Source organism: Salmo salar, chromosome 06 (assembly GCF_965601325.2).
Source record: "Salmo salar chromosome 06, fSalSal1, whole genome shotgun sequence".
Classification (NCBI taxonomy): Eukaryota; Metazoa; Chordata; class Actinopteri; order Salmoniformes; family Salmonidae; genus Salmo; species Salmo salar.
Genome location: NC_138296.1, coordinates 85523080 through 85541990, shown reverse-complemented (window position 1 = coordinate 85541990; position 18911 = coordinate 85523080). Strand labels below are relative to the sequence as shown.

Here is an 18911-nt window from a genome sequence, read left to right as displayed (position 1 = left end):
CTACCCTTCTACTATAGCTACCCTACTACTATAGCTACCCTGCTACTATAGCTACCCTGCTACTATAGCTACCCTTCTACTATAGCTACCCTACTACTATAGCTACCCTGCTACTATAGCTACCCTACTACTATAGCTACCCTGCAATAATAGCTACCCTTCTACTATAGCTACCCTTCTACTATAGCTACCCTGCTACTATAGCTACCCTGCTACTATAGCTACCATACTAGTATAGCTACCCTGCTACTATCGCTACCCTGCTACTATAGCTACCATACTACTATAGCTACCCTACTACTATAGCTACCCTGCTACTATAGCTACCCTTCTACTATATCTACCCTTCTACTGTAGCTACCCTTCTACTATAGCTACCCTGCTACTATAGCTACCCTTCTACTATAGCTACCCTTCTACTATAGCTACCCTGATACTATATCTACCATACTACTATAGCTACCATACTACTATAGCTACCCTGCTACTATAGCTACCATACTACTATAGCTACCATACTACTATAGCTACCCTGATACTATATCTACCATACTACTATAGCTACCATACTACTATAGCTACCCTGCTACTATAGCTACCCTACTACTATAGCTACCCTTCTACTATAGCTACCCTTCTACTATAGCTACCCTACGACTATAGCTACCCTGCTACTAATATATCTACCCTGATACTATAGCTACCCTGATTCTATATCTACCCTGCTACTATAGCTACTCTGCTGTATAGCTACCCTGCTACTATAGCTACCATACTACTATATCTACCATACTACTGTAGCTACCCTACTTCTATAGCTACCCTACTACTATAGCTACCCTGATACTATAGCTACCATACTACTGTAGCTACCCTACTTCTATAGCTACCCTACTACTATATCTACCCTGCTACTATGGCTACCCTGCTGCCTATAGCTACCCTGCTACTATAGCTACCATACTACTGTAGCTACCCTACTTCTATAGCTACCCTACTACTATAGCTACCCTGATACTATAGCTACCATACTACTGTAGCTACCCTACTTCTATAGCTACCCTACTACTATAGCTACCCTGCTACTATAGCTACCCTGCTACTATAGCTACCCTTCTACTATAGCTACCCTTCTACTATAGCTACCCTTCTACTATAGCTACCCTACTACTATAGCTACCCTTCTACTATAGCTACCCTGCTACTATAGCTACCCTACTACTATAGCTACCCTTCTACTATAGCTACCCTGCTACTATAGCTACCCTGCTACTATAGCTACCCTGCTACTATAGCTACCCTTCTACTATAGCTACCCTACTACTATAGCTACCCTTCTACTATAGCTACCCTGCTACTATAGCTACCCTTCTACTATAGCTACCCTGATACTATATCTACCATACTACTATAGCTACCATACTACTATAGCTACCCTGCTACTATAGCTACCCTACTACTATAGCTACCCTTCTACTATAGCTACCCTGCTACTATAGCTACCCTTCTACTATAGCTACCCTTCTACTATAGCTACCCTTCTACTATAGCTACCCTGCTACTATAGCTACCCTTCTACTATAGCTACCCTGATACTATATCTACCCTTCTACTATAGCTACCCTGCTACTATAGCTACCCTTCTACTATAGCTACCCTACTACTATAGCTACCCTGCTACTATAGGTACCCTACTACTATAGCTACCCTGCTACTATAGCTACCCTTCTACTATAGCTACCCTTCTACTATAGCTACCCTGCTACTATAGCTACACTGCTACTATAGCTACCATACTACTATAGCTACCCTGCTACTATCGCTACCCTGCTACTATAGCTACCCTACTACTATAGCTACCCTACTACTATAGCTACCCTGCTACTATAGCTACCCTTCTACTATAGCTACCCTGCTACTGTAGCTACCCTTCTACTATAGCTACCCTACTACTATAGCTACCCTTCTACTATAGCTACCCTGCTACTGTAGCTACCCTTCTACTATAGCTACCCTGCTACTATAGCTACCCTTCTATTATAGCTACCCTTCTACTATAGCTACCCTTCTACTATAGCTACCCTTCTACTATAGCTACCCTTCTACTATAGCTACCCTACTACTATAGCTACCCTGCTACTAATATATCTACCCTGATACTATAGCTACCCTGATTCTATAGCTACCCTGCTACTATAGCTACTCTGCTGTATATCTACCCTGCTACTATAGCTACCATACTACTATAGCTACCATACTACTGTAGCTACCCTACTTCTATAGCTACCCTACTACTATAGCTACCCTGATACTATAGCTACCATACTACTGTAGCTACCCTACTTCTATAGCTACCCTACTACTATAGCTACCCTGCTACTATAGCTACCCTGCTGCCTATAGCTACCCTGCTACTATAGCTACCATACTACTGTATCTACCCTACTTCTATAGCTACCCTACTACTATAGCTACCATGATACTATAGCTACCATACTACTGTAGCTACCCTACTTCTATAGCTACCCTACTACTATAGCTACCCTGCTACTATAGCTACCATACTACTATAGCTACCATACTACTGTAGCTACCCTACTTCTATAGCTACCCTACTACTATATCTACCCTGCTACTATAGCTACCATACTACTGTAGCTACCCTACTTCTATAGCTACCCTACTACTATAGCTACCCTGATACTATAGCTACCATACTACTGTAGCTACCCTACTTCTATAGCTACCCTGCTACTATAGCTACCCTGCTACTATAGCTACCATACTACTATAGCTACCATACTACTGTAGCTACCCTACTTCTATAGCTACCCTACTACTATAGCTACCCTGATACTATAGCTACCATACTACTGTAGCTACCCTACTTCTATAGCTACCCTACTACTATACCTACCCTGCTACTATAGCTACCCTGCTACTATAGCTACCCTGCTACTATAGCTACCATACTACTGTAGCTACCCTACTTCTATAGCTACCCTACTACTATAGCTACCCTGATACTATAGCTACCATACTACTGTAGCTACCCTACTTCTATAGCTACCCTACTACTATAGCTACCCTGCTACTATAGCTACCCTGCTACTATAGCTACCATACTACTGTAGCTACCCTACTTCTATAGCTACCCTACTACTTCTACATACCATTATTAGAGATACAACAGAAGAGAGCCCATCCATATGGATGTCATCCATATGTGATGTCCACTCACTGGGAGGTTTGTCTGAGGCTGTGTTGTTGAACTGTCTGCCCTGGATGACCTCTGCAGAGAGCCTGCCAGTGGTGGAGTTATAGATGAGGCCCAGCAGGATCTCTGGTGTGGAGTCCCATGTAGAGCGGTAGGACAAAGCTGCCACGCTGCGAGACACACTCACCAACGAACCACAGCCCTGTAGGGAGACAGGAGTGGACAGCTAACGCCACATACAGAGTTACAGAGAGGCTTGGATTGTGTGAGACTATGCTTTGTCTGAAGGGTCAGTCTACGAGATACTGTACCATTATAGTGCATGCCTTTTAAACGATAGCTTCTACTGGTCATTTATCTTCGTTCATATCATACAAATCGGACTTCTTTGGCCAGAAATTGCACAAACAGACTCCTCCCACACACACACGCCCCTCTCCACCCCCCAGCCCTATCTCCACAGCCACTCACCGTTAGTGCTGTGCCAGGCTCCAGTGTAACGGGCAGCGCCATCTTGCCCTGCAGGTTGAGTTTGGTCAAGTAGAACACCTTCTCTCCCAGCACCTTCTCCTTCTTCATCCTCCTAACGCTGTAGAGACGGAACCTGACGGCGTGGTCTGCCAGCGCACCCTGCTCCACCCGGGTGAAGCGGAAGGTCTCTGTGAACATGGGGCACGGCCCCCTCTGCACCCCTGTCTTGGCACGTTGCTTCTTAGTGGGCAGCAGCACCAGGTGCACCTACATTTATATTTACAGATAACATTTTACTTAAAACATACATGTATCCTGTGTGGGGTTGCAAAATTCCAGGAACGTTCAATAAATTCCCTGGTTTTCCAGAATCATGGTTGGAGGATTCCGGATTTCCTGCTTATTCCCTGCTGATTCCAGGAATCCTCCAACCGGGATTTTGGGAAACCAGGGAATTTATTGAAAGTTCCCGTACTTTTGCGACCCTAATCCTGTGGCTCAGTCGGTAGATCATAGCACTGGTAACTTCAGGATCGTTGGTTTGATTCCCGCTGGGGCCACCCATATGAAAGTGTATGCACGCATGAGTTTAAGTCGATATGGATAAAAGCGTCTGCTAAATGACATGTAGTATTTTTTATTATAGTTATAATGCTTTATAACTTGCTATATGCATGAACGAGCCTTCACAATGTATTATAATGAGGGTTATAATATATTAGGCCTCTTTTTTGTATCATTTCAAAATCATTTTAACTGAAGCTGAAGCTCTTATCCAGGGTGACTCAGTACATTCAACTAAGGTAGGTACTAAGGTAGGTACTACCACATAAAACAATCACTGCAAGTCAAACCTTCTTCAAAATAACCACCATCTGCACAAAATCAGTGCTAGTAAGGAAATACATTGAAGGGTGAGTGCAAGACGTACAAGTACAACAGTAAAGTGTTAGTTTGTTTATCCCCCACCTGCCACGCAATGTTCCCTGTCTGTTTGAGTGCGGGGATGTCGGTTGCTGCGGTGACAGTGACGGCAAGGCGTTGCTCGCCCGAGTCGTACTCGAAGGCCACGTCCAGCGTGCCATACTTGGCCAGCGGCTCGGGCTCATAGCCCACGTGAAGATGGGAGGTTGAACCATCCTTGGGGGGGTGAAATAAAGAGAAAGAGAGGAAGACGATAGAGGGGAGGAAAAGATGCATTGAAATTCATGAATCTGTTGGATTCAGTCCTCATCTGTGACATCACAGAGTGAGGTTAGATATAGGCCCTTAGAGCAGGACACAACACTGGGTGAAGGGGAGACGGAAGGGTGAACTATCCTGTGGGGGAGAGGGGGTAAAAGAGAGAGAGAGAGAGAGAGGATGATAAGATGGATTTGAATGAATCTGTCAGAGTCAGTCTTCATCTGTGACATCACACAGCAAGGGGGATCATAAAGCAGGACATGGCACTGGGTGAGTGAGGGGTAAGAGACTGATGGTAGGCCTATCATAGCCAAACAGAGTGCTAGCCAATAGGATTATGTTGTTTGCATTTGCTAGATATCCGGTATGCAACTGAGCGTGTCCGGTTAGCGTGACACAATTCCCTATGGGACATGCTAACAGTTCCCCATCTGGCATACGAGCGTCTATGTCTTAGCTCACCTCTGGTCCCAGGACGGCAGTGCTGTCACTAGGTACATCCTCATCGTAGCCCTTGTTGAGGTAACTCTCAGTGTCCGGGTCAGCGCTGGCCTCACTGGAGCGCTGTGTACCATTACCGTCTGGAGACGACTCCCCCAGACCCCCCGCCCCAGAACGGGAGCGAGACACCCGGACCGGACTATTCTCGTCCTGATACGGGGGTGGCTGGAGCTCGTTGAGGGGAGAGCCTCGTCTCATCCGCTGGATGCTGTTGGCTGTGTAAGACAGTTTTGGATGTTTGATAGGTCTCTTGGGAAATGTGTCAAAGATTTATGTGTGTTCTGCCAATCAGACATGCCTGTCTGCCTGCGTGTGTGTGTCTTTCTGTGTATGTTGTCACATCTGTGAGTTTCTCACCTTGTCCGGCGGATGCCTCACTGCTGTGGTCGCTGGTGTGTTTGTGTCGGTTGTCCCAGACTGAGGCTCTGTGCTGGGCTGAGGGTTCAGAGTGTCCCCCTGCTCTGTCCTCTTCACTGTCCTCCTCAGAGCCACGCTCTGGGCAGCTCTGCTCTGGATAGGTGCAAACCGATACACACACACACACACACACACACACACACACACACACACACACACACACACACACACACACACACATACACATACACACAAGATCATAGTACCTCATCACAATCAGCCCAACATAAGACACAACTCCACTCTCAGAGCCCGTATTCACAAGAGTAGGAGTGCTGATCTAGGATCAGTTTGCCTTTGATATCACAATGAATCAGATTATATGGACAGGGTGGGGATCATAGACCAGCACTGCCATTCTGAGACGCTATGTGGATATGGGCCCTGATCATAGAGGATGTGTCACACAGTCTTCTTTGTTTTAACGTTTCAAGCCCCTATTCCATCTCCCTGTTCTACCTATTTAATGATCTCCAGAGGACGTATTAGATATCTAACTGATCAAATCGTACACTACAGTTGATCTTAGCCGAACATCATAGAAGAGAATTATCATATTTCTAACTGGTAAACTCTCTCCCTGCATCCATGATGTCACATCTACAACAATCATTGAGAGAAATAGGTAAAACCGTGACAACTAAAACAAGTGAACATGACAGCCACAGACAGATGTATTTTGATCCATCCATGACTGTTAAAAACTTCATTTGTTTAGAACCCTGAACACTGAGTAACAGTTAGATTTCAGTTAGGTCACAGGTCACAGGCCACAGCCATGAAGAGTAGAGGTGAAGAAGAGGGGGAATGTGGTAGAAGAGAGCAGGTTGGAAGCAGCACACCCTCTCACCTTTATCCTCTGTATTCGTCTTCTTGCTCTCTTTCTTCCCTTTCTCTTTCTTCTTGTCACTCTTTCCCTTATTTTTCTCAGAAGCAGGAGACATAGCGGGTTCAGTCTCTCCATCTCCCTCAGGACTCATCTCATTCTCTTCCTCTTCAGCTTTCCCCTTGTTTTTCTTTTGGGATGCTCTCGACCCTTCCTCAAGGCAAAGAGATTGTGGTGGATCACTATGGTCGTCACTCTGGTGGACCCCATTGGATTTGTCCTCTTTCTGTCCCTCTTTGTTCTGACTAGCAGTGTGGTTCTCTTTCGGCAATGAGCTGGTTTCTTTATCTTCAGGCTCTTCCTCAATGGTCTCTTGATGGCTATTTTTCTTCTCTTCCTCCTGTTTCAGCCTCTCCTCCTTCTTCTTGTCTTTCTCTGCCTTTCTCTTCTCCTTCTCCTCTTTCTTCATCTTCTCCTCCTCCTTCCTTTTCTCCTCCTTTTCCTTGTCCTCTGCAGAACTCTCCCCTGGTTTTACCACTCGCCAGCCTCCATCTTTCCACACCCATTCCAATTGGGCTGGAACATAGTCCTCTGCTGTCACGTCACTCGATTGGTTATTCTTCGAATCATTGGATTGGCTGAGGTTGGAGCTGTAGTCTGCCAAGCTTGAGCAGGCCTCAGAAGCCTGCCTCTTGATTTTGCTCCTGAATGAGTCTGCTATCCCTTCCTGGGCTTTTCCTTCCTTGCTGTCCTGGCCCCCCTCTGCCGCTTCTGCAGCCGCCTCCTCCTCCTCCGTCTGCACCTTCTTGATGACCTGGTCGCTGAGCTCGGTCAGCTGGTCACTGACGCTATAGGTGGCATCACTGACGGCGCTGGCTAGGTCGTCCACTCTGCTGCTGACTGAATCCAAGATGGAGGAGATGTTTACAGATGGTAGGTTCTGCCCAAAGCTCTTGAAGAAAGCCATGTTGGGTGGACTTGCTGGCGGCTGTGGTAGCTGTCCTTCTCCACACTGTCTGGTGGGTTCTAGATTATCTTATCACCTCATCACAGGCTCTGGCTGGGACATTTGGTTCATTAAAGTGTGTGGGCCAGGTATTACTCTCTGAAATCCATGACTTACACTTTATACATGTATGAGGAGGGCAATTTGTGGATAATGTCTATGCATGACCTCATCCACAAGCATGTATCGTAACAGTGATTGTTTGTCAGACAATCAGATATGGATTTATTTGTATCATTTTGGGACAATCCCCAGAAACTACATTAAGCCTAAACCTGAATCAATAAATTAGCTTTTCATTCCAGAACTAGGCTTTATCTGTGTCCAGGAAACTAGCCAAGGACCATAGAACAATAAACAAACTGCTTACAGACTTTGAGTGTTGTACAACTTGATGTGTTTACCTTGCTGGTTGGGCCTATAGTCGTCGAGGCGTGGCAGCTCGCTGGCGCTCTCCACTGACAGCTTGTTGCTGACGTAAAGAAAAAAGAGAGCCATCACGGCCACGAAGGCCGCAATGGAGGATAGGACTCCTAGCAGCTCTGGAGACACTGAGGAGAGAGAGAGAGAGAGAATAAAAGACAAACATATATAGAGACAAAGAAGAAGACAAAAACAGAGACCAAGGAAGGAGACCGTGTGAGTATGCCGAGTAGAGAAACCTGATGGCTTCACCAGTATAGTACAGTAGGAACCTGATGGCTTCACCAGTATAGTACAGTAGGAACCTGATGGCTTCACCAGTATAGTACAGTAGGAACCTGATGGCTTCACCAGTATAGTACAGTAGGAACCTGATGGCTTCACCAGTATAGTACAGTAGGAACCTGATGGCTTCACCAGTATAGTACAGTAGGAACCTGATGGCTTCACCAGTATAGTACAGTAGGAACCTGATGGCTTCACCAGTATAGTACAGTAGGAACCTGATGGCTTCACCAGTATAGTACAGTAGGAACCTGATGGCTTCACCAGTATAGTACAGTAGGAACCTGATGGCTTCACCAGTATAGTACAGTAGGAACCTGATGGCTTCACCAGTATAGTACAGTAGGAACCTGATGGCTTCACCAGTATAGTACAGTAGGAACCTGATGGCTTCACCAGTATAGTACAGTAGGAACCTGATGGCTTCACCAGTATAGTACAGTAGGAACCTGATGGCTTCACCAGTATAGTACAGTAGGAACCTGATGGCTTCACCAGTATAGTACAATAGGTACCTGATAGCTTCACCAGTATAGTACAGTAGGAACCTGATAGCTTCACCAGTATAGTACAATAGGTACCTGATAGCTTCACCAGTATAGTACAGTAGGAACCTGATAGCTTCACCAGTATAGTACAGTAGGAACCTGATAGCTTCACCAGTATAGTACAGTAGGAACCTGATAGCTTCACCAGTATAGTACAGTAGGAACCTGATAGCTTCACCAGTATAGTACAGTAGGACCCTGATAGCTTCACCAGTATAGTACAGTAGGTACCTGATAGCTTCACCAGTATAGTACAGTAGGAACCTGATAGCTTCACCAGTATAGTACAGTAGGAACCTGATAGCTTCACCAGTATAGTACAGTAGGAACCTGATAGCTTCACTAGTATAGTACAGTAGGAACCTGATAGCTTCACCAGTATAGTACAATAGGTACCTGATAGCTTCACCAGTATAGTACAGTAGAAACCTGATAGCTTCACCAGTATAGTACAATAGGTACCTGATAGCTTCACCAGTATAGTACAGTAGGTACCTGATAGCTTCACCAGTATAGTACAGTAGAAACCCGATAGCTTCACCAGTATAGTACAGTAGGTACCCAATAGTTTCACCAGTATAGTACAGTAGGTACCTGATAGCTTCACCAGTATAGTCCAGTAGGTACCTGATAGCTTCACCAGTATAGTACAGTAGAAACCGATAGCTTCACCAGTATAGTACAGTAGGAACCTGATAGCTTCACCAGTATAGTACAGTAGAAACCCGATAGCTTCATAATTACAGTATAGACCAGTTAACTTCACCATTCCAGTCCCTGGATGGGAGACTAGGTGCTGCTGGAAGTGCTGCTGGAGGGCCAGTAGGGGCACTCTTCCCTCTGGTCTAAGGATATCCCAATGCACCAGGACAATGAAGGGGGCATTTCCCAGTACATAGGGTGCCGTCTTTAGAATGCGATGTTCAACGGGTGTCCTGACTCTCTGTGGTCATTAAAAATCCCATGGCACTTATCGTAAGAGTAGGGATGTTAACCCTGCTGTCATGGTTAAAACATTATAGTACATTACAGTTAGCTTCACCATTACAGTAAAGTACAGTACAGTTAGCTTTATCATTACAGTACATTACAGTTAGGTTCATCATTACAGTACAGTACAGTTAGCTTTACCAGTACAGTAGATTTAGCTTCACCAGTACAGTACAGTTAGTATCACCATCACAGTAAAGTACAGTACAGTTAGCTTTATCATTACAGTACAGTACAGTACAGTTAGCTTCACCAGTACAGTACAGTTAGTTTCACCAGTACAGTAAAGTACAGTACAGTTAGCTTCACAATTACAGTACAGTACAGTTAGCTTCATCATTACAGTACAGTACAGTTAGCTTTACCAGTACAGTACCGTTAGTTTCACCAGGACAGTAAAGTACAGTACACTTACATTCCCCATTACAGTTATAGCTTCACCATTACAGTACAATTGGCTTCATCAGTACAGCACAGTTAGTATCACCATCACAGTAAAGTACAGTACAGTTAGCTTTATCATTACAGTACAGTACAGTTAGCTTTATCATTATAGTACAGTACAGTTAGCTTTATCATTGCAGTACAGTACAGTTAGCTTCATTATTACAGTACAGTACAGTTAGCTTTATCATTATAGTACAGTACAGTTAGCTTTATCATTATAGTACAGTACAGTTGGCTTCACCATTACAGTACAGTACAGTTAGCTTTATCATTGCAGTACAGTTAGCTTTATCATTATAGTACAGTATAGTTAGCTTTATCATTGCAGTACAGTACAGTTAGCTTCATTATTACAGTACGTACAGTTAGCTTTATCATTATAGTACAGTACAGTTAGCTTTATCATTACAGTACAGTACAGTTAGCTTCACCATTACAGTACAGCACAGTTAGCTTTATCATTACAGTACAGTTAGCTTTATCATTATAGTACAGTACAGTTAGCTTTATCATTGCAGTACAGTACAGTTAGCTTCATCATTACAGTACAGTACAGTTAGATTTATCAGTACAGTACAGTACAGTACAGTTAGCTTTATCAGTACAGTACAGTACAGTTAGCTTTACCAGTACAGTACAGTTAGCTTTACCATTACAGTACAGTACAGTTAGCTTTACCAGTACAGTACAGTTTGCTTCACCAGTGCAGTACAGTTAGCTTCACCATTACAGTTCAGTTAGCTTTATCATTACAGTACAGTACAGTTAGCTTTATCATTACAGTACAGTAAGCTTTACCAGTACAGTACAGTTAGCATCACCATTACAGTAGATTTAGCTTCATCATTACAGTACAGTTAGCTTCATCATTACAGAACAGTACAGTTAGCTTCACCAGTATAGTACAGTACAGTTAGCTTCACCATTACAGTTCAGTTAGCTTTATCTTTACAGTACAGTACAGTTAGCTTCACCAGTATAGTACAGTACAGTTAGCTTCACCATTACAGTTCAGTTAGCTTTATCATTACAGTACAGTACAGTTAGGTTCATCATTACAGTACAGTTAGCTTTACCAGTACAGTAGATTTAGCTTCACCAGTACAGTACAGTTAGTATCACCATCACAGTAAAGTACAGTACAGTTAGCTTTATCATTACAGTACAGTACAGTTAGCTTCACCACTACAGTACAGTACAGTTAGCTTTATCATTACAGTACAGTTAGCTTCACCAGTACAGTACAGTTAGTTTCACCAGTACAGTAAAGTACAGTACAGTTAGCTTCACAATTACAGTACAGTACAGTTAGCTTCATCATTACAGTACAGTACAGTTAGCTTTACCAGTACAGTACCGTTAGTTTCACCAGTACAGTAAAGTACAGTACACTTAGGTTCCCCATTACAGTTATAGCTTCACCATTACAGTACAATTGGCTTCATCAGTACAGCACAGTTAGTATCACCATCACAGTAAAGTACAGTACAGTTAGCTTTATCATTACAGTACAGTACAGTTAGCTTTATCATTACAGTACAGTACAGTTAGCTTTATCATTATAGTACAGTACAGTTAGCTTTATCATTACAGTACAGTACAGTTAGCTTTATCATTACAGTACAGTACAGTTAGCTTTATCATTATAGTACAGTACAGTTAGCTTTATCATTGCAGTACAGTACAGTTAGCTTCATTATTACAGTACAGTACAGTTAGCTTTATCATTATAGTACAGTACAGTTAGCTTTATCATTATAGTACAGTACAGTTGGCTTCACCATTACAGTACAGTACAGTTAGCTTTATCATTACAGTACAGTTAGCTTTATCATTATAGTACAGTATAGTTAGCTTTATCATTGCAGTACAGTACAGTTAGCTTCATTATTACAGTACAGTACAGTTAGCTTTATCATTATAGTACAGTACAGTTAGCTTTATCATTACAGTACAGTACAGTTAGCTTCACCATTACAGTACAGCACAGTTAGCTTTATCATTACAGTACAGTTAGCTTTATCATTATAGTACAGTACAGTTAGCTTTATCATTGCAGTACAGTACAGTTAGCTTCATCATTACAGTACAGTACAGTTAGATTTATCAGTACAGTACAGTACAGTACAGTTAGCTTTATCAGTACAGTACAGTACAGTTAGCTTTACCAGTACAGTACAGTTAGCTTTACCATTACAGTACAGTACAGTTAGCTTTACCAGTACAGTACAGTTTGCTTCACCAGTGCAGTACAGTTAGCTTCACCATTACAGTTCAGTTAGCTTTATCATTACAGTACAGTACAGTTAGCTTTATCATTACAGTACAGTAAGCTTTACCTGTACAGTACAGTTAGCATCACCATTACAGTAGATTTAGCTTCATCATTACAGTACAGTTAGCATCACCATTACAGTAGATTTAGCTTCATCATTACAGTACAGTTAGCTTCATCATTACAGAACAGTACAGTTAGCTTCACCAGTATAGTACAGTACAGTTAGCTTCACCATTACAGTTCAGTTAGCTTTATCATTACAGTACAGTACAGTTAGCTTCACCAGTATAGTACAGTACAGTTAGCTTCACCATTACAGTTCAGTTAGCTTTATCATTACAGTACAGTACAGTTAGCTTTATCATTACAGTACAGTAAGCTTTACCAGTACAGTACAGTTAGCATCACCATTAGAGTAGATTTAGCTTCCTCATTACAGTACAGTTAGCTTCATCATTACAGAACAGTATAGTTAGCTTCACCAGTATAGTACAGTACAGTTAGCTTCACCAGTACAGTACAGTACAGTACAGTTAGCTTCACCATTACAGTACAGTACAGTTAGCTTCACCATTACAGTACAGTACAGTTAGCTTCATCATTACAGTACAGTACAGTTAGCTTTACCAGTACAGTACAGTTAGCTTCACCATTACAGTACACTACAGCTAGCTTTACCAGTACAGGACAGTTAGCTTTACCAGTACAGTACAGTTAGCTTCACCATTACAGTTAGCTTCATCATTACAGTACAGTACAGTTAGCTTCACCAGTATAGTACAGTACAGTTAGCTTCACCATTACAGTACAGTACAGTTAGCTTTACCAGTACAGTTAGCTTCACCATTACAGTACGGTACAGTTAGCTTCATCATTACAGTACAGTACAGTTAGCTTTACCAGTACAGTACAGTTAGGTTCATCATTACAGTACTGTTAGCTTCACCAGTATAGTACAGTACAGTTAGCTTCACCAATACAGTACAGTACAGGTAGCTTCACCAGTACAGTACAGTTAGCTTCATCATTACAGTACAGTACAGTTAGCTTCACCAGTACAGTACAGTTAGCTTCATCATTACAGTACAGTTAGCTTTACCAGTACAGTAGAGTACAGTTAGCTTTATCATTACAGTACAGTACAGTTAGCTTCATCATTACAGAACAGTACAGTAAGCTTCACCAGTATAGTTCAGTACAGTTAGCTTCACCAGTACAGTACAGTTAGCTTCATCATTACAGTACAGTACAGTTAGCTTCACCAGTACAGTACAGTTAGCTTCATCATTACAGTACAGTTAGCTTTACCAGTTCAAAAAATTAAGAACACTTTCCTAATATTGAGTTGCAGCCCCTTTTGCCCTTAGAACAGTCTCAATTTGTCAATTTGTCTCTGCAAGGTCTCGAAAGCTTTCCACAGGGATGCTGGCCCATGTTGACTCCATTGCTTCCCACAGTTGTGTAAAGTTGGCTGGATGTCCTTTGGGTAGTGGACCATTCTTGATACACATGGAAAACTGTTGAGCCTGAAAAATCCAGTAGCGTTGCAGTTCTTGACACACTCAAACCGGTGCACCTGACACCTACTACCATACCCCGTTCAAAGGAACTTAAATATTTTGTTGTGCCCATTCACCCTTCTGAATTGCACACATACACAATTGTCTCAAGGCTTAAAAGTCCTTTAACCTGTCTCCTCACCTTCATCTACACTGATGGAAGTGGATTTAACCGGTGACATCAATAAGTCTATGTCATGGAAAGAGCAGATGTTCCTTTTGTTTTGTACACTCAGTGTACAGGCCATTGAATAGACACTGGTGCATGAGTGGCTGTTGAATTACAAAAATAGAACAGAACTACCAGAGGAAAGAAAAGTTCAGAACACACTTTAAAAGTCTACATGAGAGGCTGAATTTTAATCTGATGTGCACATACACTGCCACTGAGAACAATTCAGAAACACTGAGAACAATTCAGAAACACTGAGAACAAGAACAATTCAGAAACACTGAGAACAAGAACAATTCAGAAACACTGAGAACAATTCAGAAACAGTGAGAACAATTCAGAAACACTGAGAACAATTCAGAAACACTGAGAACAATTCAGAAACACTGAGAACAATTCAGAAACACTGAGAACAAGAAGAATTCAGAAACACTGAGAACAAGAACAATTCAGAAACACTGAGAATAATTCAGGAACACTGAGAATAATTCAGGAACACTGAGAATAATTCAGGAACACTGAGAATAATTCAGGAACACTGAGAACAATTCAGAAACACTGAGAATAATTCAGAAACACTGAGAATAATTCAGGAACACTGAGAACAATTCAGGAACACTGAGAATAATTCAGAAACACTGAGAACAATTCAGGAACACTGAGAATAATTCAGGAACACTGAGAACAATTCAGGAACACTGAGAATAATTCAGAAACACTGAGAACAATTCAGGAACACTGAGAACAATTCAGGAACACTGAGAACAATTCAGGAACACTGAGAACAATTCAGAAACACTGAGAATAATTCAGAAACACTGAGAATAATTCAGGAACACTGAGAATAATTCAGGAACACTGAGAATAATTCAGGAACACTGAGAACAATTCAGGAACACTGAGAATAATTCAGAAACACTGAGAACAATTCAGGAACACTGAGAACAATTCAGGAACACTGAGAACAATTCAGGAACACTGAGAACAATTCAGAAACACTGAGAACTATTCAGAAACACTGAGAATGATTCAGGAACTATGAAGCGTCATTGGTAGAATATTGTGGACGGACGATCATCAATATGAAAACTTCTATTGCTTGAGGAGTCAAGTCATTACAGCTCTCGTTCACACTACATCTCCAGAGAAAAGGCCCACCATTCATCCAACCTCTTGCCCTGACTGAATTTAGAAGGAACTACTTCTCGTGGACTATCTCTTCTTCTCACCATGGCAACAGGCAGACACCACTGAAGCCTGACAACTGACAAGAAATAGTGCCTTCTCCTGTGTCCTCCTCTCCCAAACGAATAGACTGATAGTCAAAGCTCAGCGAAAAGAGTGAAAGAGAGGGAGAGATAAGAGAACAATAACCCACGGGCACAGCTCACCTCCATTCTAGCAGCTTTTCTTTTGTTTACATTGAGTATGTGTCTGAAGCCCCTACCGTCTAGCCTACAGCGAAGTTTTCCATTCTGTCAAAACAGCAGCGTTGTTCCTCTTAGTGGTAATCTGGTTATCCAAGACAATTATTGAGTCCTACACAAAGAAAAAGCTAAAAAGTCCAAAAACATAAAAAATTGGTTATGATCCTAATATTGAGTCCAACGTAACCAAAAGCTGTTACAACACTTGGAGACCATGTGGTGATCTTTTGAGTTTGGTACAAAAATTCCTTGATTCTCAACAACACCTAACACAGTTACAGTACCTATCCTCTCTCACTGGCGACAATTCTGGTAATTGAGTCAAGTTAGGTCCTGAAGTGTCTCTGAAGTCCAAAAGCTAGGCATAACTGTACTGTACAGTATGTCCCTCTCCCTGTCCCTAACCGGAGTGTGGTGGTGTACTGCTGTGCACATGTCAACTGCCCCTAAATAATTCAAACACCTGCAGTAACAGGATGCCTCTCTCATTGACAGATGCTAGCTGAGCGTTAGCCACCCCATGCTAACCTGACCTGAGCCCGTGTTCACAAAGTCCAAGTGCTGATAGAGGAGCAATTTTGCCTTTTTAGATCTTAATGAAGGTGATTATATGGGCAGGGGGGACGTGATCCTTTGAATATGTGCCCTGAGCCCTACGTTGTCCCACTCTGCACTCACTAAGGAGTACTGTAATAAAACAATGGAGACTATGGTCATGGAGGCTGCTGGTCATGGAGGCTGGGGGTCAAGGAGGCTGGGGGTCATGGAGGCTGGGGGTCATGGAGTCTGCTGGTCATGGAGGCTGGGGGTCAAGGAGGCTGGGGGTCAAGGAGGCTGCTGGTCATGGAGGCTGGGGGTCATGGAGGCTGGGGGTCATGGAGGCTGCTGGTCATGGAGGCTGCTGGTCATGGAGGCTGCTGGTCATGGAGGCTGGGGGTCATGGAGGCTGCTGGTCATGGAGGCTGGGGGTCATGGAGGCTGGGGGTCATGGAGGCTGCTGGTCATGGAGGCTGGGGGTCATGGAGGCTGCTGGTCATGGAGGCTGCTGGTCATGGAGGCTGCTGGTCATGGAGGCTGGGGGTCATGGAGGCTGGGGGTCATGGAGGCTGCTGGTCATGGAGGCTGCTGGTCATGGAGGCTGGGGGTCAAGGAGGCTGGGGGTCAAGGAGGCTGCTGGTCATGGAGGATGGTGGTCATGGAGGCTGCTGGTCATGGAGGCTGGGGGTCATGGAGGCTGGGGGTCATGGAGGCTCCTGGTCATGGAGGCTGCTGGTCATGGAGGCTGGGGGTCAAGGAGGCTGGAGGTCAAGGAGGCTGCTGGTCATGGAGGCTGCTGGTCATGGAGGCTGATGGTCATGGAGGCTGGGGGTCAAGGAGGCTGGGGGTCAAGGAGGCTGCTGGTCATGGAGGCTGGTGGTCATGGATGCTGCTGGTCATGGAGGCTGGGGGTCAAGGAGGCTGCTGGTCATGGAGGCTGGTGGTCATGGAGGCTGGGGGTCAAGGAGGCTGCTGGTCAAGGAGGCTGCTGGTCATGGAGGCTGGGGGTCATGGAGGCTGCTGGTCATGGAGGCTGGGGTCATGGAGGCTGGGGGTCATGGAGGCTGGGGTCATGGAGGCTGGGGGTCATGGAGGCTGCTGGTCATGGAGGCTGGGGTCATGGAGGCTGGGGGTCAAGGAGGCTGCTGGTCATGGAGGCTGGTGGTCATGGAGGCTGGGGGTCAAGGAGGCTGCTGGTCATGGAGGCTGGGGGTCAAGGAGGCTGCTGGTCATGGAGGCTGGTGGTGAGTGAATTCATGGATACTGTCGACTGACTCATTTTATCAGTCATAGGACAGATTGGATGGGCTTGTATGATGACTTTCCACAGCTGCAGAGTGGATTGTGTGTGTGTGTGTGTGTGTGTGTGTGTGTGTGTGTGTGTGTGTGTGTGTGTGTGTGTGTGTGTGTGTGTGTGTGTGCGTGCGTGCGTGCGTGCGTGCGTGCGTGCGTGCGTGCGTGCGTGTGTAAGCGGGTGGTGGAGGTGAGTGTATAGGGTTGCGTGGGGCAATCTATGAACCGAGAATCAGAGAAAGAAAACACCAAAGTGTGCTCTGCTGTACAGTATGTCAACTGAAGTCCAGAGCCTCAGGGCTGCATCTGGTATCCAGGTAACAGCCACAATATATTTTAAAACGCAGTTCGCAAAATCAGTATTTAAAGTGAAAGAACATGAACATTTGACATCCAACTAACGAAGTATATATGTTGACAGCCGAGTAACTCTGACAAATGTGTACCGGGTTTGTCCACACAACTCTAATTCAAGGAGTCGTGTGATTACCTGAGATTCTTTGATAGGACAATAAAATTACTATTTAGAAAGAAAAAAAAAATGTATTCTAATATTTCCTCTTTGCATAATTCATTGTTTGCATTCAGGCTAGCTGAGCATGGTAGCAATGGCAACAATGTATTGATACCCTTTTTCAGGACCCACTATCAGGGTGCCATTGTAAGTGTGTTTGAGGTTACTACAGGAAATGTAGAGTGCTCGTAGTGGAAACGTTGGTTACACATGGACCCCCACATACGAAAACAAAACCTCTGTGGTAAATAAATCATGAATACTGCTGCTTTCTCTAGAGAAGAGCTTTAAAACTTGATATGCCACCCATAAATAATTCACAACCAGATATACAGTAGAATCTTCAAGAAGTTTGTAACTATAACTATTGAGTATTCCTCTACATATGTAGGATCTTAATTTGAGACAGTTCGCTGCAGCAGGAAAATAATCCTGTAGCAACAGGAAATGTGAATTATTACGTGGATTATAATGAACGTACATTTTTTTGTAGGAGTTGATACATTTTTCATTACAAACAATCAAGGCCGACATTTTAAAGTGGAAATTACAAACTTTAGAAGCCTTTTTAACCTTGAATACACTACAAGTTTTCATTTCCTGCAGTGCAGAAACATTTCAGCAACAAAAGAGTGATCAAATTAAGATCCTACATGCAGTGAAATCAGAAAGTATTCAAACCCCTTGACTTTTTCCACATTCTGTTATGTTACAGCCTTATTCTAAAATGCATTAAATTCATTTTTCCCTCATCAATCTACACTCAATACCCCATAATGACAAAGCAAAAACAGGTTTTTAGAAATTGCAAATGT

The 18911-nt window shown here is 43.5% G+C and overlaps 1 protein-coding gene across 4 annotated transcripts in view; it reads right to left on the bottom strand.

The window, feature by feature from the left end:
- Positions 1–18911, bottom strand: part of LOC106608201 (synaptotagmin-14) — a 32836-nt gene that overhangs the window by 7973 nt on the left and 5952 nt on the right. For 2 of the 4 annotated variants that reach the window (XM_045721078.2, XM_014206006.3), the window contains exons 3-9: positions 8028–8174; positions 6642–7722; positions 5732–5884; positions 5336–5589; positions 4658–4828; positions 3689–3955; positions 3242–3419 (exon numbers count right to left, since the gene is read on the bottom strand). In XM_045721078.2, coding sequence (XP_045577034.1) covers positions 3242–3419; positions 3689–3955; positions 4658–4828; positions 5336–5589; positions 5732–5884; positions 6642–7584 — 1966 coding nt within the window. In that variant the 5' untranslated portion in view covers positions 7585–7722; positions 8028–8174. The remainder of the gene's footprint in view (positions 1–3241; positions 3420–3688; positions 3956–4657; positions 4829–5335; positions 5590–5731; positions 5885–6641; positions 7723–8027; positions 8175–18911) is intronic. The other 2 variants (XM_014206005.3, XM_014206007.3) reach the window with 2 other exon arrangements.